General features: G+C 42.1%; 1 protein-coding gene across 1 annotated transcript in view; it reads left to right on the forward strand.

Annotated features, from left to right (window-relative positions):
* The window catches only part of MEP1A (meprin A subunit alpha), a 43,125-nt gene extending 33,144 nt beyond the window's left edge, over positions 1–9,981 (forward strand). The window contains exons 11-14 of the mRNA XM_003897695.4: positions 2,213–2,677; positions 3,677–3,850; positions 4,337–4,637; positions 9,167–9,981. Of these exons, the coding sequence (XP_003897744.1) occupies positions 2,213–2,677; positions 3,677–3,850; positions 4,337–4,637; positions 9,167–9,323 (1,097 nt within the window). The 3' untranslated portion in view covers positions 9,324–9,981. The remainder of the gene's footprint in view (positions 1–2,212; positions 2,678–3,676; positions 3,851–4,336; positions 4,638–9,166) is intronic.
* Positions 9,982–20,689: the final 10,708 nt, after the last annotated feature.

Below are 20,689 nucleotides of genomic sequence, written 5' to 3' on the forward strand. Positions count from 1 at the left end.
GATGAAAGGATGACAGCTAGATACCCTTTAGGAGTTGAGGATGTGTTATGTTACCAAGGATTGTAAATATTTAATGAGAAAATGAGTTGGAGTTTCAATAGTATTGATGGGAGCTGTTATCACTCACTTTCATCTAAAGCTAAAAGTGTTACTTCTAAGCATAAAACCAACCAAGCAAACATCGCATGCTTAATTATTTTCTTACACTGCTGTGCTTTGTGTTTCATTGAATTCAGAGTATGTCTGTGTAAGTTCCCTGGGAACACTGTATGAATGGGTTTTTAAAGTAGTCTGTTCCGATACTGGTTTGTCAATGACATTTTTCAAAAAGGTTAATTGAATATCACTTAGTGTTGTTTATGTGATATTCAACTTAAGACAGTTGCAACCAATTTGAATAGCTTTTAAGTTTTGCAAAATGTATATTTTGACCAAAACAGTTACACACAAAATATGTCCATATGCATATCTGTATATAATATATGTTGCATACGTAATGCTTATATACAAACTTACATGAAAAATGTTTGCATACAACTATGTGTATGTACATACACACGCACACACACACACACACACATTTTTACTGAGGCCAGGACTTCCTTATAGATGACAATTCTGAACTAACAAGGATTAAGTTTGTCTCAAACAATCTTAGTAGCGTTGTTGCCTGACTGATTTAGGGCAGCCCTGTGGAAGCATATAAACGAAACCTTCTTAAAAATTTCACAGATGAATCTTTGCCTATATGGTATAGTCTCCTGGGTCTCCTTCCCAGTACCAAATTCCCCCATCTCAACCTCATTTTGACATCCTATATTAAGAAAAAACAAAGCAGGTACTCATCAGCAAGAACGGAATCCTATTCTCTTGACAGAATTCCTGTGATCTATAACCTGCTGGATAAATAGTTCAAATCCTATATCTCTGTTCCTATTCCTAGACTTTCTGGCACCTATTGCCCTTCAAGTCCATGTGTGTTCCAGTAGGCTGCAGTGCTCTGCCCAGGAGACTGCAGCTACCTAGATTTGTATGTTACAGAGGTGGTCGTGTGCTTTCTCTAGCTCTCTCCTATGTTCCCATGTAACCTAACCACACAGACCATAATCAGCTCCACCCTAGGAAACAGAATATTGTTAGACCTGTCCCTTGAAGTTGTCCTTAAAGAGAATGGCCTGAAAACAAAGGGAGATTAAAGGTCTTTTCCATTTCAGGGAAAATATAGTTCTGTAAGTAGATTTCTGGTTAAAAGACACAGAAGAAGGAAAAAAGACACTCATCTGTAGGAACTCAGTTTGGCCAACATGACTTCCACTTGGAAGCATTTTTCCTCTCCTCTTCAAGCCCAACTCTAGGGAATATCCTGTGCAAAAATACCAATGTAGGTGCATCTCTTTGGGGAATTGAGTTGCTCTGCTTTTGCAGTTTCCTCTCTCCAGTATCCCCAAGCTCCTGTCTGGCTTTGTATGCTGTTCAACGGAGGATCCCATGTTCTAGAACAGGCTTCTCACCGTCTTTCCTCAGCTCTTAATTCAAAAGTCCCACCTCTAGTTCTTGCTCAGAGAAAAAGCAAGTAGACCTAATCTTTATTAGAATGTGAATTTCTAGACAAGAGTACTCTCTTTGGATTACCTCGCTCCCCTACATGGTGGACTTTCAGATAATATAAGGAAGAGAAAAAAGTCTAGATGTTGGAGAGGGAGTCAGTTTCAGGTAGGGAAGACTCAGTTAGTCCTACAAGTTATTATCTGCTCTTCAGCATTCCTTATAGCTCTCTGGCAACAAGTGACAGGTCAGACCATATGGAGTTACTATTTTTTGACTTTTGGCTTACAAAATGGCTATTTTATATGATTCAGCCTAACACTTGGGCTTTCATTGCTAACATTAGGGGTTACACTTGAAACCAGCCCACTCAGGAGGAAATCCAGAACCTGGATTCTTATACTGATAGTGGAAAACAAATTCATGGTTAAGACTTGAATGTGAATTTTAAAATAAATCATAGTATTTTAAGAAACCATTTTTCCTTATTAGATATGTAACTTTGGAAAAGTTACTTAACCAGTTTATAATAGCACCTATGTTATAGGGCTGTCGTGAGGATTTGATGAGATCATTTACGGAAAGCACATGGCACTGTGCCAAACTCACAATAAATACTCATTAAGTGTTGGCCACGATTCTCACCAGCCTTGTTCTCTGTCCTCAGGAGATGATGACCATAATTGGAAAATTGCCCATGTGGTGCTCAAAGAGGAACAGAAGTTTCGCTACCTTTTCCAGGGCACAAAAGGCGACCCTCAGAACTCAACTGGGGGAATTTACCTGGATGACATCACTCTAACAGAAACCCCCTGCCCCACGGGGGTCTGGACAGTCCAGAATTTCTCCCAAGTCTTGGAGAACACCAGCAAAGGGGACAAGCTTCAGAGCCCTCGATTCTACAACTCAGAGGGCTATGGTTTTGGGTTAACTTTATACCCCCATGGCAGAGAAAACTCTGGCTACCTGAGACTTGCTTTCCACGTGTGCAGTGGGGAGAACGATGCTATCCTGGAGTGGCCAGTAGAAAACAGACAGGTGATAATTACCATCCTCGACCAGGAGCCCGATGTCAGGAACAGGATGTCCTCAAGCATGGTGTTCACTACCTCCAAGTTACATACATCTCCAGGTGGGTGGTGTCAGCATAAATAAGAACTACTCCTCGACCCAGAAAGGCCCACAGATGTGATTCTGTTGTGCAAGAAAGAGTAACGTTCCCCTCACATTGTCTCCTTGGGAATACCAATAACATAGTTGTATTGGAATTTCAAGTTAAGATTTTCAGTGCCATGATATCCTCCTTCCCTTTCCTAAATTCACTCATCAAACATCTATTGAGGGCTTACCATGTGCCAAACTCTGTACTAGGTACTTAGAATACCAGTGAATCAGGTGGTCCCTGCTTCATCGAGTTCATTGTGATTGAGGAAACAGATACTGCTAATCATTTATCAAATACTCAGAACTTGCTAGGCTCTGTGCAGAGGTAGTGTACTTACTCCTAAAATAGTACTCAATGTTACTATGTTCATGAAATAAACTTACATCAGTAAAGAAATGGACAAACTTTTTTGTTTTTTTTTTTTTGAGATGGAGTCTTGCTCTGTCACGCAGACTGGAGTGTAATGGCGCAATCTCGGCTCACTGCAACCTCCACCTACCACGTCCAAGCAATTCTCCAGTCTCAAACTCCCGAGTAGAGACGGGGTTTCACCGTGTTGCCCAGGCTGGTCTTGAACTCCTGAGCTCAGGCAATGCACCCGCCTCGGCCTCCCAAAGTGCTGGGATTACAGGTGTGAGCCACTGTGCCCGGCACTATTTTTTTTTTTTTTTCAAAAGAGAAGACCTAAGTCTTAGAAGAAAGAAGTCGTAGCTGTCCCTCTCTTTTCCTTAAGAGAGTCACTCAGTAGCAGACAACAGATCACTCAGAGCTATGATTCTCTGCCTCTCCCATCTTTCAATTCTGAATTGCAGTTCTCCTGGAAAGAGTAAATAGCCTAATTTTTTTCCAACACGGTTTTTTTTTTTTTTTTTTCTGATTTACAAAGCCCTGTATCCTTATCAAAGACAAACTGGAAAGTGAAATCTAAAGAGGTAATGTGATTTTATGTTACCTACAACTTTGCAGTGATAAATGACACTGTCATCTGGGACAGGCCGTCCAGGGTAGGAACCTATCATACAGACTGTGATTGTTTTAGAAGCATCGACTTTGGCTGGAGTGGTTTCATCTCCCACCAAATGCTGAAAAGGAGAAGCTTCCTGAAAAATGATGACCTCATCATGTTTGTGGACTTTGAAGGTACTTTTGTTGGTCTTCCTGAGTAAATAATCCTATGCTCTTGGCACTCTACTAATTTTATCCTGATTTTAAAGCACACATAGAGGGTGGAAGAAAAATGTGTTGTAGGACAACCACATTTTATACAATTGGTCAAGGACTCACATCTTTATTTTAACTGTCCTTGAAAGAAACTGAAATTTTAGTGTCATCTTTTTGATAATTTTATCAGAGGTAACAGTTGGCTGATTTCAATTTAGTTTCCATCAGTCTATCCTTGCTAACTTTATGCTTCCTTTTGCAAATTCGATAAATAAAAATGTGACTGGATTACTTTAAAATAAAAATAGCTAATACTATGGGAATCAGCTGGATTCAAAGCCACTTTTTCATGTCACTAAGGGTGATGGGAGATAGAAGCAGGTGGGGAACTTTCACCAGAAGTGGGAGTTAATTGTAGTCAGTTACTAATCCTGGATCTTCCTCATGACCCTCTATTTCCTGAAGATATCACCCACCTCAGCCAGACTGAAGTTCCCACTAAAGGCAAAAGACTGAGCCCCCAAAGCCTCATTCTCCAAGGCCAGGAGCTGCAGGTCTCCGAAGAAGGTTCGGGAAAGGCCATGTTAGAGGAAGTGCTACCTGTCAGCCTGAGCCAGGGGCAGCCCAGCCGACAGAAGCGGTCAGTGGAGAACACAGGTCCCCTGGAGGACCATAACTGGCCACAGTACTTCAGAGACCCATGTGACCCAAACCCTTGCCAAAATGATGGCGTCTGTGTGAACGTGAAGGGGATGGCGAGCTGCAGGTAGGCTCTGTGACTGGGGAGACAGGCAGGCCAGCAGACCTGGGCTGCATGCATGCTTACCCCTGGTAAAGAGTGCTGTTTGCAGAGTAGGGCGAAGACTACCTCAGATGATCAACTGGATGCGGTTTTCCTTGACTCTACAAAGGTGTGCCCTGGATTCATGGGCTTACGCTGCCAGGACAGAGGTGTCCCAGGTCTCCTTGTCTCTTGACTTCCACCTCTTTTCCTCCTCTGGGGTATTGTCAACAGCATCTTGGATGTTGTTGGAATTTCTAACTCTAACAACATCCAAGATGGCTTCTAGCCTAGGGACTTTCTACTCCATGACAGTGGGTCTCAAGACGAAGCTTAAATACAGATGTTATTATTAGTTCCTAATGATTATTAGTTCTATAGTCTGTCATTTACACAGTGCTATTATTACAGTTATATTTTCAATATTAGTGGTAAGAACACCTGATATTTCTGACCCCTTGTTATACATTGTGTAGTCTCCTGAGCATCTTCCACACATGATCTAAATTCATTCTCACTGCCACCTCTGACATAAGGGCTCTTCTTATCCCCAATTAGTGTATCAAGAAGTTGAAGCTTAGAAAGGTTAAGTAATTTATCTAAAACGTACCCAGATGGAAAATGCTGAAGCTGGGACTTGCATCTAGGTCTGTCTGGCAGCACAGTTTGTTATATTTAATAGTTATTTTTATAATGTTTGCTTGCATGAAACCCTAAAAGCTGTTTCACAAAAGGAGGTATGTGATGACAGAAGTAGCAGTTCCATTTGAACAGTAGCAGATGTAGGAACTATTCTGCCTGCCTCAAAAATTTACATTTCTTCTGAGTTCTTTTTAGTTTCCATGTTTTTTTCTTTTTGTAGCTTTTATTTTGAAATAATTTTAGACTTACAGATACAATGCAAAAATACTACAGAGGCTTTCTCTATACCATTCACCCAGCTTTCCCTAATGTTAGCATATGACACAAACAGTAGTACAATTAGCATAGCCAACAAGTGAACATTGGTACAATGCTAGTGAATAAATTACAGGCCTTATTCAGCTCTTCCCAACTCTCCCACTAATGTTCTTTCTCTGTTTCAGGATCCAATTACGGATCTCATGTTATATTTAGCTTTTATGTCTCCTGTCTCCTAATCCCCTCCAATCTGGGACAATTCCTCAGTTCTTTCTTGTCTTTCATTACCTTGACACTTTTGAAGATCTCTGGTCAGGGATTTTTTTTTTTGGTTCATCTTGTTCTCTCATGATTAGATTGAGGTTTCACATTTGTGGCAAGATTAGTAAAGATGTGCTTTGCCTTCTCACTGCATCACGTGAGCAGGTACATGATACGGGTACATGTCAGTACTGGTGATGTCAACCTTCATCATCCGGCCAAAGGCATGTTGGCCTCTCCACTGAAGAGTTACCGTTTCTCCCTCTGTAATTAATGTTGCAGGAAGTCAGGGACCCCGAACGGAGGCTGAAGCCGCGGCAGAAGAACATAAATTGAGAAGATTTTATGGACATTTATTAGTTCCCCAAATTAATACTTTTATAATTTCTTACGCCTGTCTTTACTGTAATCTCTGAACATAAATTGTGAAGATTTCATGGACACTTATCCCTTCCCCAATCAATACCCTTGTGTTTTCCTATGCCTGTCTTTACTTTAATCTCTTAATCTCTTACGCTGCCAGGACAATGCCATCTTCTTCGTAAGCTGAGGAGGATGAATGTTGCCTCAGGACCCTGTGATTGTGTCAATTGCACAAATTGTTGGTAGAGCATGTGTGTTTGAACAATATGAAATCTGGGCATCTTTAAAAAAGAACAGGATAACAGCGATGTTCAGGGAACAAGAGAGGTAACTTTGAACTGGCTGCAGGTGAGCCAGATGGAATAGAGCTATATTTCTCCTCTTTTATAAGCAAATAGGAGAAATATCCCTGAATTCTTTTTCTCAGCAAGGAACGTCCCTGAGAAAGAGAATGCGCCCTGAGGGTAGGCCTATAAACGGCCCCTTTAGAAGCCTCCTGTCTTTTATGGTCAAAGCCGAAGGGATGAAATAAGCCCGGTCTCCTGTAGCGCTCCCAGGCTTATTAGGAGAAGGAAAATTCCCACCTAATAAATTTTGGTCAGACAGGTTGTCTGCTCTCAAACCCTGTTTCTTGCTAAGATGTTATCAGTGACAATGCTTGCCTGAAATTTCCTTAGCAATGTTAATTTCACCTCATCCTGTGATCCTGTGATCTCGCCCTGCCTCCATTTGCTTTGTGGTATTTTATTACCTTGTGAAGTATGTGATCTCTGTGACCCACACCCTATTCGTGCACTCCCTCCCCTTTTGAAAACTGCTACTAAAAACTTGCTGGTTTTACGGCTCGGGGAACATCACGGATCCTGCCGACATGTGATGTCTCCCCTGGACACCCAGCTTTAAATTTCTCTCTCTTGTGCTCTTTCCCTTTATTTCTCAACCCAGCCAAGACACTTAGGGAATAGAAAAGAACCCACGTTAAACATCGGGAGCGGGTTCTCCTGATAAATTAATACATATCTTGGGAGAGATATTCCAAGACTGTATAGACATCCTGCTTTTCCTCAAATCCTCACACACTAATTTCAGCATCTATTGACACATCCTGCCGCAATACTCACCACTGGGATCTTCTAATGTTGATTTCCTATGTCCTTCACATTCGTTAATTAGAATTCTTCTGTAAAGAAGAATGGCCCCTTCACCCCGCTAATTTGTTTATGCGATCGTTAATTTATATCATGAAGGAATCATAAACATTTATTTTATTCAGTGGGCTCTGTTGCAATAATTTCGTAATTTATTTTGTTGCTTCTATTGTCCCAGTTTTGGCCTTTGGGAGCTATTCCAGGTTGGCTCCTGTGCTCTTTCAACATCGGATTTTATGAATACAATGTTACTCTCTGGCACCATAGCATGCTCTAGGCTCATCTTTTATTTTCCCCACCCCACCCCTATAATCAATCAGTCTTCCAAGAAGCCCTCTGGTTCCTTTTATTGGGGAAGGCCCATTGTTTCTGGGCTCCAAAGCCATGGGTCTGCATGTCTTTGCCTGACAAGCCCTTAGATGCCAGATTCCACTATGTGCCCCCAACAGGCTTCATCCTTCCCGGGCTAAGGGAGGCCAGGGTTGCCACTTGTATGTCAGCCTCTACTCAGCCAAACTATTCCTCTCCTAGAAACCTGCAGCTGAGAGTTGGGAGAATAAGTTTTTCTAAGATAACACTAGGGGATATCACTAAGTTGTGTTTGGAGGGGACTGGGTCAGAAAAAAAATGTAACAAACTTGCTATTACTCACTGATTTCTAAGAATTCAATTCTCAGGATAGAGATGAGGCTTTGAAAGGTAAAATCATTCAGGATGAGTAAAAGAAAATGCTGACTTTTTTTTTTTTTTTTTTTTTTGAGACAGAGTTTTGCTCTTGTCACTCAGGCGGAGTGCAATGGTGTGATTTCAGCTCACTGCAATTTCCACCTCCCGGGTTCAAGCAATTCTCCTGCCTCAGCCTCCCGAGTAGCTGGGATTTCAGATGCCCACCGCCATGTCTGGCTAATTTTTTTGGTATTTTTAGTAGAGACGGGACCATGTTTGCCAGGCTGGTTTCGCCATGTTGGCCAGGCTGGTCTCAAACTCCTGACCTCAGATGATCCACCTGGCCTCCCAAAGTGCTGGGGTTACAGGCATGTGCTATCATGCCCAGGCAGAAAATGCTGACTTCTGATTGTTTCACTCTGCCCTGTAGAATTCTGCTGAGCAGACTTTGTAGTAGGAATGTTTGAAACAAAGGCTGGAATTGTTACAAAGGTATGGATGAGACATTACCAGTTATATGCCTTGGTTATGAGATTAGTTGATCTTTATACCAGACAACATTAAGAAACAAAACTAAGGGCTGGCCGTTGTGTGCTTACTCTGTGTCAAATACCTTGATAAGTACAGTGTCCTCATTATCTCATGTGACCCTCAGGGCAACCTCATGAGATAGTAACAGTACACTAACCTTACAGTAACATTTTATTTGATATTATTTAGAAGTTTCCAAGCTACCACTGATGCTCTAAGTCAGACTGTATCTGGGGAATTTTCTTTGTAGCTTATATTCTTAGCCAGTGTCAGGCAATGTATTCTTTTAGTGTCTCAGACCTTCCTCCTGAATCCTTGATGGCTGAGAATCCTGGATCTGGAGGTATACCTCTTGGGATTAAATTTCAAGTGTGAAATGCTTACTAACAATGTGACCTTGAGCAAATTATTTAACCTTCCTGTAAGGTGAAGATGATGAGAATGGCCAAGTAATAGCCTCCACCTCAAAGGGTTGTTGCAGGGTTAAATTAGTTGGTTCATATACAGCACTTGAAATGGGACCAGGCACTACGTGGACCTGCTCAGTGAGTATTTGCCATTTTTATTGCTGTGGAGATGAGTTTTGCTAGGAGACACCTGAGGTCTGGGTAGTTCCCACACTCCCTTCATGTCCTTTTCCCTCAGGTGCATCTCTGGACCCGCTTTCTTCTACACAGGGGAGCGCTGTCAGGCCATGCAGGTGCACGGCAGCGTCCTGGGCATGGTGATCGGAGGCACAGCTGGCGTGATCTTCTTGACCTTCTCCATCATTGCCATCCTTTCCCAAAGGCCAAGGAAGTGACCTGCCTGCTGGCATTGACCAGACCACAGCAGCACCTCCTCCATGCAGGCCTTATCTTCCCATGGTCAGTGCAGTTTGGGGCAGCTTTTTTTATCAGCCTTGCTTTGGATAGGACCTCCAAGGACTAAGGCCTCCAGCCCCATAGGTGACCCTTGTCATGTTTCTGCCCCACATAATCCTGTTACCTTGCTATGTGCTCCTAATGTATCTAGGGTGTCCTGTGACAACACTCATCACACTTCACAGTAAATCACTTGTTTGACTGACTGTCTTTCCTATAGACTGTAAGCTCCATGAGGGCAGGCACATATTGTTCTCATTGACCATGCTGGTCCCAGTGCCTAGAGGCATGGCCGGCACATTGTGCGCACTCAACAATGGTTGAATGAATAAAACAAGAAATGAATGAATAACTAAGATGTAGAAACTCTCATTTATATTGCAGATCAAATATATACGATGAAATTCATATGCTGAATATATTAGAATCAAATGCTCATTTTTCATTAGACGCAGTGGTGTCATTACTCTTTTAAGATCTTGTTAAAGATTTCAAATAAAGGTTCTTCTGGGCAGCCAGGCTTCACAGCATTTGCTTTCCTCTGAAATTCTAAGAGAAGGCCTTTAATAAATTTAATAAATATTGAGTTAACACCTTCTTTGTATCTGGTATTGTATGTAAGTGTGGGTGTGCATGTGTGTGTTGAAGGGTGGGGGTGTTCAAAAGCTCTTTCCCAGATCTTTTAAGTTTAATAGTATATTTCATAGCTATTTATGTAAAACATTATCATATTAACAAACTGAAGGTATCAGGGAACTTTAAAGAAGTATTTTTAGATATGCTTTCTTTCCATAGTTCCTAAGGAGATAAAATCTGTCTGGGGCAAAGAAGTTCCAAGATAATCAAGTTCCAAGATAGATAGCTAGGAAAAAAAAAAAAGCTAAAGTTTCTATACCTAATCAGCAAAGAGTCAACTCTGGAAGTTTAATAAAAGAAAAGCTTTTAAGGGTTCTGAGTGGTCCTTTAAGTTATCAGGCTTTGTAAGTAGAGATTTTATGACAATTTTGTAGAGGTAAAATGCACTGGAAACAAAATGAGAGATTAACAAGAGTTTCTTTAATGCAAAGGTATAAGAACAGTTTCTAGCAAGTGAAAGCAGCACCCCTGAGGGCAATAACTCTCAAACTTGAGGTACATCCATATCCCAGGGAGGGCTGAGTAAAACAGATTACAGGGCCCCATCCCCAGAGTTTCTGGGTCAGTAGATCTAGGGTGGGATCTAAGAAAGCGCATTCTTAAATGTGCCAGGATCTAACAAGATGTAAGAATGTGCCAGAATCTAATAAGTTCCTGGGTCATGCTGCTACTGCTACTGACTGCCCCACAACCCCCACCTCACAGACACCTTGAGAACCACTGCTCTAATGGATAGAAAACAGGTCTAGAAGCCAAGCGTCCTGGCTGCAGGCTTGGATTGCCCATCCAGCTAGCCGGGTAATTTTAGTAAGAAATCATTTAAGCTCTTGATCTTAGTTTACTAACTTGTCAAATGGAAATAATAGCTGACTATCTCCTTCCACATGACTTTACCACCTACAGAGTAGCAGAGTAATACAATGGGATAATGAATATGAACCTATCTTAGAGTTTAATATGCATGAAAATATTACTATTCAATGTTCAGACTAGATAGGAAGCTATCCTGTCACCAGCCCAATTGTATTATCTCCAAAGACCAGCTTGGAAATGGATTCCAGCTTTGTTTCTCGCTGTGCTTCACATTCTTGCAAACCCTCCACTAACCTCACAGTTAGGCCTAAAGAAAGGCGTGCCCTTGACACTCTGCTCAGTATCTGACCTCAGAAGTGAACTCTAGGCTTTGTTGCTGCTGCTGCTGTTATTTTCCTTTTGTTTTATTAAAAGGAGCATGCTGTGGTCCATCTCATGTGGAAAGGCCCCAAACCCAAACCAACGACAACATTTCTTAAATACATGAGTTTCTCTCTGGAGGTAGCAGAAGCTCAAATTTCAAAGACAACGTAGTATTTTCATCTAGTACTGCAAATTAAAACCGCTAGGTCAAAATAATGATAAGGAGGTACCAGAATGGGGAGAAAGCATTTTGATATTTATTTCTCTCTAGATTCTCATCCAGCACCATGCCTACTATCTATGTTCATCAGTTTTGGTGATTAATGGTCACCTCTGTTGATTGATTAATGATCTGGCTCACCATAAATCTGATATGGTATTCAGCTTTTCTTTGAGCCCAAAGCCGTCAGTCATTCCAGAAGGACTAGCAGATACTTTATTCTTTTAAGGTGTTGGCATGGTGATGGCAGAGTGGGCATGTAGGATGTGGAGTGGGTAGAAATTAAGCATTTCATAATCTGTAGGCAGTGTGGAATTCGGGATTTAAATGAGCAACATGAGACATGTGGGAAATCCTCCCTGCATCTGAGTTCTGACTTCTATAACCTTACATAGTGAGAATAAGTCATAGTGGCTTGAAATTTTGAAAATGTCTCATGCTTCCACCACGATATCCTTAATACATCCCCATCGGTATCTTTTCCTTCTGTGAACTGACTTGAGCCAATCTGGCCATTCACAAATGTCAGGTTCTTTCAGTAATATCTGGAGCCTCTGATAATTAGAAGTGGGTGGGAACTCTAACCCCCTCTCTAATGATGTTAAAATGAATCAAGATTTGAACTAAATTCTGCTACACATTCATATTTGTTAACCATCAAGCACACAAATAGCCATCCAACCTGTTTCATATGTGTAGGGAAGCCTCTGCTCTGTCCTTTTAAGTGCTCCACCACCAAGCCTCTTGGTTTAAAGATTCATTCTAGACACATGCAGCCCAATAATCTGAAGACCAGGATCAGTCAACTCTCTACCTTAGGGTTTCCAAACCTCAGCCCTGGTGATATTTTGAGCTGGATATTCTTTTCTGTGAGGGCTGTTCTGTGCATTGTGATCTGTTTAGTGGCATCCCTGGCCTCTACTTACTGGATGCTTGTAGCACACTTCCCCAGTAGTGACAACCCCAAATCTCTAAGACATTGACAAATGTCCACCTGAGGGGCAAAATCATTACTGATTGGGAGTCACTGGTCTAGTTGGGTCAGCCAATGAAACCTTGTATTAAGTAAGGGAAAACTAGGACCAAATAGAGTTCCAGTCTAAGATTCTACCCCAAAAGTTAGTTCACTGGGCCTGCCAGAGTATTGTACCTATAGCTATCTTGACAATTGTGTTTAACCAATGCAAAAATTATTTCAAGCTTCCTTTATACTAATAACAAACCCTCTGGTATGGCTTGCTATATAAATATTTAAAGTTTTGCAACAGATATTTCTCCAGTAGAGACTTTTGATTAGGATCTTTCAAATACTAACTAACTGCTCTTGGAGTGTGTGTTCCTTTTCAGAATTCTGTGCATACTATTTAACCTCCCTCAGGGTATGGATTGTAGTCCCCCTGCATGCTGTATACAGTGTAATACCTATACAGAGGCATTTACAAGCAAATTACAGATGATCTCACACCTTCCCTTCTTGAGCTCCTCCTTTCTCATGAATTATATCATTTGTTTTATGGCTTGATGACATTTTTGAGATTCTGTATTTGGGTAATCTTGTATTTGGGTAAACTGAGACAATTCTGGAGAGGCTAAGTCATAGAGCCACTTAATAGCAGAATATATTATTCTTGTTTGACTACAGAAAAGCTTAATAAGATCAGAGGTTTGGAAGGCGCTATAAAATATAGGCTAAACTATATCGAACACTATGTAAAGGTCTTTTTTACTTGGTTTTCCTTATTAGGGATATCAGTTTTATGGATGATTAGTCACCTACTCAAATTTCTATGTGTTTATAAATATGGCTAAAACACTTTTCTTATGTCAGTTTTAATATAAATATGTTTTTCAAAAGTCTCTAAGCAAAGAAAAGTTTGAAAGGATTTATAGTTATCCTGTTGCTGTGAGTATCATTTAGAAAACTCTTGAAAACCCTCATGAATGGGGGATAGGAGATAATGGAGTCAGGTGCCAGTGACCTCTAATGAGTACTGATATGAAAAAATTTGATAGGAAAGATTTTATATGGGTAGGGCAGCCCAATAGGATGTGTGTGTGGATGTGTGTGTGTGTTTGTGTGTGTGTAAGAGCTGCAGCTAACAGTGATATCAGAGTAAAGACAGGACCCATCTCTCTTTGCCTTCTGCAATTTTGCCAAGGACTAGTCCTGGAATCCCAGAATGGATTGAGACATGGGCCTCATCTGGGTCACAGCATCCCTTAGGGCCCAGACAAATTCAGGACAAATTGACCCATGTGTGGCTCATCAACTCAATGAAAATCATTAAAAACATTTAAAGATCCTATCTGGTCAAGAGAATAAAAGGAGAATACAAAAATGGGGTCATAAGAAAGGTATGAGAAGAGAGCAGGAGGTACAGGAGATGTTCAGATGATTAGCCCCCAACAAAAATGGTCACCAACATCCATTCTTCTTTTCTCAGTAATAGAATCTCCAAACTCCAACTGGTCAAATGACTACTCAGAGTCTGGTTTACATTCTCCTGCTTCCTTTGCAGGTAGATGGGTGATATGGTTTGTCACTGTGTCCCCACCCAAGTCTCATCTTGAATTGTAATCCCCATATGTGGAGGGAGGGAACTGGTGAGAGGTGATTGGATCATGGGGGTGGTTTCACCTATGCTATTCTCGTGATGGTAAGCGAGTTCTCGTGAGAGTCGATTGTTTTAAAGTGTGGCACACCTCCTTGCTCTCTCACTTTCAAGTCTTGCTGCCATGTAAGATGTGCCTTGCTTCCCCTTTGCCTTCCACTATGATTGTAAGTTTCCCGAGGCTTCCCCAGCTTTGCAGAACTGCTAGTCAATTAAACCTCTTTCCTTTACAAATTACCCAGTCTCAGGTAGTTCTTTATAGCTGTGTGAAAATGGACTGATACAGTGAGGTAGTGTGACCAAATTCAGGCCAATGGAATGGAAGCAGGAATGTTGCATGTGAGCTTCTGGGAACCTTTCCTAAAGGAGTCTTGGTGCACACCTGCAGTCCCTTCCTCTGTCCTAATGCCTGATAAGGGGATGTAATGACCAGAGTGAGAGCTGCCAAATGGGGCCATGCTGTGACCTTGGGAAAAGCAGATTAAAATATAGAAAGTATCTGGATTTCTGAGAACTGCATTGGGCCAGGCTGCCACACCAGTCTTGGGCTGCTTATCTGTGTTAGCAAAATAAACTTCTACTTTAAGTTACTGTTATTTTGAATGTCTGGTACTCATAGAAAACATTATCCTAACAGATATGATTATTTCTATGGGGCCAGCCAGCATATAGCTCAGACTACGCCAATCATGATACCCTGTACTGCCATATATACATGTACATTTGGAGAAGAAAAGTGTTGATCTTCTTTTTAAACCTCAATCTATGGGTCTAAGGACCTCATAAATTTCTCTCCCTGAAGATCTACCTTGGAATGAAATAAATACACAAAGAGAGACAACAACCCAAAAGGAAGAGCCAGAACTCTGAGAACACTGTTTGGGCACCTGAATGTAGCTATACCTGAAGGTATACCAATCTAGTATCTTTCCCAATTATATGGTAAGTGCCTACTTTTGCTTAAATGAGCTTGAGTGTGGTTCTATTACCTGTAACTGAGAAAGCCTTAATTAGTACCACTGCTATAGCGCATAATTGGTTCATCTGTAAAGAAAAGACATAACAAAATTAGTTTGAGGATTAAATAAAATTATGTAATATGTAAGATCACCAAAATTGATTTGAAATGCAGACATGGGGAAGTTAACCAGGCTCACACACTTGTTATGTGAATTATTCACCAATTCTGGCTTCATAATGAGCATGATTTAAACTCAAACTTTGGTAAAGTTATGATTGAGGATATCATATACCTTTGATGTTATTCTCAAAAGCTCTTAACCATGAATTAAATGTGACAATGTGAAAGGCATATGTAGTTTGATTCTGAATAGAGCTGGTGTCTAAATCTGAGTTCTATCAAGATCTATCAAGTATTCTGAGTGTTGGATATTATTTAGACACATAGGAAGAAAATATGACTTCTCAGAAATGAAATGTGATTCTGAGACTGTCTTTAAACATATCAAGTGGAGAATTGAGATATTTGCCCTAATAAATTTGGCCAAGTTGTGATGCATGATGTATATATGTGTGTATGATGCATATCTACTGTAATGTTTATGCATACACAGTATGATGTAAAATAATAAAGACTAACTGTATTCAGCAATAATTGCATGCCAGATATGATTTCATAGGCTTTATAAGAATTTTATAACAACCCATGGAGCCTGTGCCATTATTATCTCCTTTCACATAGTGCAAATTGAGGCAGAAAGAGTTATTTTACCAAAAGCCAAACTAAGAAGTGGTGCACCTACAATTGAAAAGCACACAGTTTGGCTCTAGAACCAATGCTCTTAACCACCATACCACATTTGCCGAACTGGCTGTCAATCAATGCTGAAGAACAGCCCAATACACCTGTCCATGCAAAATGAAGCAAAGAATGCAAAGCATTCAAGTAGCAAATCAGCTGCTGTTTCAGTCTGCATGTCATAAGGAAAATCATGACTTAGCTAAATGTAATAGGGCAAATGCTCCAATTCTCCACTTGATATGTTTAAACATAGCCTCAGAATCACTCTTCATTTCTGGGAAGCCATATTTTCTTCCTACGTATCTAAATGCCATCCAACACTCCCAGAATTCTTGATAGATCCAAGACGTAAATAAAAACAATAATACTGGTGATTGAGACCTTACAGGAAGCTCACTTAAATGAAGACTGAAGCTGGGGGGTCTACTAGATAGCTAAGTTGATATCTACCTTTAATAAAGCAGCACAGCGCCGGGCGCGGTGGCTCAAGCCTGTAATCCCAGCACTTTGGGAGGCCGAGACGGGCGGATCACGAGGTCAGGAGATCGAGACCATCCTGGCTAACCCGGTGAAACCCCGTCTCTACTAAAAAATACAAAAAACTAGCCGGGCGAGGTGGCGGGCCCCTATAGTCCCAGCTCCTCGGGAGGCTGAGGCAGGAGAATGGCATAAACCCGGGAGGCAGAGCTTGCAGTGAGCTGAGATCTGGCCACTGCACTCCAGCCTGGGCGACAGAGCGAGACTCCGCCTCAAAAAAAAAAAAAAAAAAAAAAAAAGCAGCACAGCAGGAATTCTTTGATGCTTCATCAGAGACTTAAAAAGGAAGTAGGCACACTCTGAAGTTTGCTCAGAATATTGGTCATTATGTCCTGGGCTGACCCAAGGTAGAATTATAAAGCGAGATGAAGCCTTAACTCCTCCACCCTCTCTGTCACTGTTGTCTTCCCTCTCATTTTGTGCATTTGAAACTCTTCCTGCTATGGAAGCCTACTTTTAAGAAAGTAACTGGCATCAGGTTGCACAGAGAAGCAGTATAAGGCGGTGGATACATGTCCATGTTCTAGGTCAGACATTGCATTTAGATCCTGGTTCTACTGGTCCTCAGCTGTGTGACTGTGGGCAAGTTATTTACCTCTCTGTGCTCATTTTTTTCCTCTAAAAATGCAAAGAAAAAGAATCTTTAGTTACTTTTGGTTTGGTATACTGTTTAAATGAGATTATATGCATAAAAATCTTAGAACAGCACCAGGTACACAGCAAGGGCTCAAAAAATGTTGGTTAACATAGTTACATAGTTACCAGTCATTTTCAATCGATGGTAAATTTAAGTTACTGTGTTTCTCACCCAGAAGTATATTTGCATACATTTTCTCTCTTTGAGATTAACCTGAGATTAACCTTGTTAATCTTATCTGTCCTTGAGATTTCGGTTTTTGTAAAAGGAATATCCAACATGAGGGAGAAGGTGTGAGAGCTATTTCGAGGGGATAGGAGCAACAGGCCAAGGTGTGTGACATCCCCCTCAAACTGGGAAGCTGTCTGCCTCATTACTTAAGGCCAGTTCTGTTTGTACCTCTACTCCAAGGACCAGCCCTGCTGGCAGTTGGCCCTGTTGACTTCTCCTGGGTCTTCTTGGATCACACGTTAGCAATGTGTGCTCAGAGGCTAGGATAGGAACTTGCCATCCAGCCTCAGCTGCTGGCTGGACTGTCAGATAGCCCTGGGATAGCTGCAGATTCATCTGCAGATTCTTCATGGATTGAAAATGAAAATCCAGGCCAGCAGTGGCTTTCAATGGATGAATTAGGAAAGGGAATAGGTGACCACCTATGTTAATCCTTTTGCAGTTGCCTTGATGGAAAAAGTATTAGGTTCCCATGAAACATGGAAGGCACCCATTTTTCTTCCTCACCTTCCAGCAGCCTATCTGGAATGGTTGAACCAGATCATTTCCAGGGCTTTCAGCTTTGCTGTTAGTGCCATAAATGAGAGTCAATCAGTGAGGGGGGACAGAGAAAGGAAGGAGCTATCCCAGTGAGTATGCCTCAGAAATGTATGCCTGCCTGTGGATGTGCTAGGCACACTTGTAAACCAGTCTCTGAGACAAGTCTCAATCAACTTAGAAGTTTATTTTGCCAAAGTTAAGAACAAGCCTGGAAGAAAGGAACACAGAATCACAGAGACAGTCTGTGGTCTGTGTCTTTCTGCAAAGATATTTTGAGGGATTCAGTATTTAAAGGGAAAAAGTGGAGACGAAAGAGGGAGGATATGGTCACATCGCTGAATCTATGCCTTGTAGGAGAAAAGGAGCAGCTAGGAGAACAGCCAGTGATCTATTCATCTCAGTAAATTGGCACTTTACATAAAAGGTGAACCTAGTGTAGCCATCTGTGGAGATATCTGGCCTTTCATCTGATAGCTATTTGCTTAGCAACAGAAGGAAAAAGCTGTTTCTTGCTTGACTCAGCTTCCATCTTAATTTTTTTCCTTTTTGCATAGTGAATTGGGGGCCCGAAATTTCCTTCGCCTTTCACACACTGAAACCACGTGTGTGAAACTCCCTCCACATTCCTACGTGGCTTTCTGACTACCCTTTCCTCTGCAAGGATCATAATATAAAAGTATTAGGAGGCGGGAGTGAAAGAGATTTTTTTAATTCCTGGTTTCTGTTATCCAGTATGCCTTGACCTTCGCTCTGTCCATGTGATCACACTACTTCCTGAACGTAGCTCACTGGGCGCGTCATCCGCGGGACTGATTCGGCCTCCCACGCGCTTCCTGAGGCCGGACCGCAGCGGGGACACCTCCTTTCAAGTCCACCAGGGGGCGCGCGAGCCTCAGGAGACGCAGGCGGTGGTTGCGGAGCTGCGGTGCTGGAGGCCAGCTGTCACTCCAGCCCAGCTGGAGATTCCTGTCGGGAATGCTTGGGATAGGACAGCTGTGAGGGAGCCCCTGGGGCATGGGAAAACCCTCACAGTTCCAGGAAAAAATAAATAAATAAAACAGAAAACGCGTGCACAGTTTTTCTCGGTTAATCAAAGTCAAATTCCTCTTCCCACAACTGCTGCGGTGCCGGCTGGCTGGCAGGATGGAAGACTCAGGATGGCACCAATCAAAATCCGAAAAAGGCAGGACCCAAAGTCATTCCTGGGTTTTGTTGTTTAATGTCATCAGAAGTGGGCCGTGACAGCAATCTGCCCACCACTTGCCCAATCAGGTCCTCTTGCCTTTCATGCTGAGAATAAAGCCATTTCCCCCTGCCCAGGATCCTGGGTTTGTTCTGTTTAGGCTTCAATAGTCACTGGCATCCTTCACTTGGCTCTGCATGAGAGAATAAAAACCCTGGGGTGGGAACAGGCTCATGTATCTCCTAACCATGCCCGATATGTGCGGAGGGACCTGTTGTGGACACTGGTGGCTTTTCAACGTCGTCTCAAAGTTTACAGGTTAAAAGAGAAGGATGCGTGTGTATAAAATCATTTAAGAATAGACAGGACGGCTGTGTCTGAATCGTAGGACACCACGACCAAGGCCCCCACGCCTACCCCTAACACATACAGATGGTATTTGGAGATAAGAACTGGTATCTGGCACAGAGCGGGCTTCGGGAGTTGTCCCATCTCCCTTCTTTTCTTCTTCTGTCCACTCCATATTCACGAAGAGTGGGAAACTTGGTTTCCATCTAGAATGTGCTAGAGGATAAATAGAGCCCTCACATCCTGTATATTCATCTGTAGGAAATGACGGCTCTATTTTCATCTGTCAATGAACATTCCAAGCCATCCACACACAAATGTTGGAACAGGCATCTCTTTGTTTGCCAGACAATTTGTTTCTGAAAACTTTACTTCAAGGACCCTTGTTTAAACCTTCTATAACGTGCTGGATCTTTGCACACGGCTTGGAAGTGCAGATGGTGTGAGGGAAGCCATCAGCCCTGCCAGCCAGTTGAGTTCAGCAGCGAGCTGCTGGCCTCCTCCATGCCTGGAAGATGGAAAGGATCGTTTGCTGTTTGGAAAAGGGAGCTGCATTCTGGGTGACATGCAGAAGACTGAGCAGGGCAGCACCGCATTGCAGGAAGGCACACAAATTACTACACAGATAGCTCATGAGAGCTCATTAGATATTTCATTGTTATAGTATGGAAAGGAAGCATAGCTGTGTGCTGGCATACATGTTGCAATTTTAAATCCCAAGTCATAATTTTAGAAACCAATAGAACCTAATATTAACGCTAAACTACCGGGCTCTTGAAATGAGGAAACACTATTCCGATTGCCCTTTTAAAAACACAATCAGGGCCGGGCGCGGTGGCTCAAGCCTGTAATCCCAGCACTTTGGGAGGCCGAGACGGGCGGATCACGAGGTCAGGAGATCGAGACCATCCTGGCTAACATGGTGAAACCCTGTCTCTATTAAGAAATACAAAAAACTAGCCGGGCGAGGTGGCGGGCGTCTGTAGTCCCAGCTACTCGGGAGGCTGAGGCCGGAGAATGGCGTGAACCCGGGAGGCGGAGCTTGCAGTGAGCTGAGATCCGGCCACTGCACTCCAGCCCGGGCGACAGAGCGAGACTCCGTCTCAAAAAAAAAAAAATAAATAAAAATAAAAACACAATCAGAAGGTATGCTCCCGGTAAGTTCCACCTTCATTTTGGACACTTGAAGAATCAGACTTTTACTGGCCTGGGTCACTGGGTTTCCTCTTTGAGGTGAGGAGGCCTTATTTGACTTCACTATCACATGACACAATATAAATGCATTCCACCTACCTGGCATTTCTAGGACCACCTATTTCTTTTTGTCTTCAAATGATTGTGATTTCCTTTCACAAATATTGTGCTCCATTCACCTCAATAACTTGCCCACACCTCCTTTCTATATGTACTAATTGCTGTAATC

Source organism: Papio anubis, chromosome 6 (genome assembly GCF_008728515.1).
Source record: "Papio anubis isolate 15944 chromosome 6, Panubis1.0, whole genome shotgun sequence".
In the NCBI taxonomy this organism is placed as follows: Eukaryota; Metazoa; Chordata; class Mammalia; order Primates; family Cercopithecidae; genus Papio; species Papio anubis.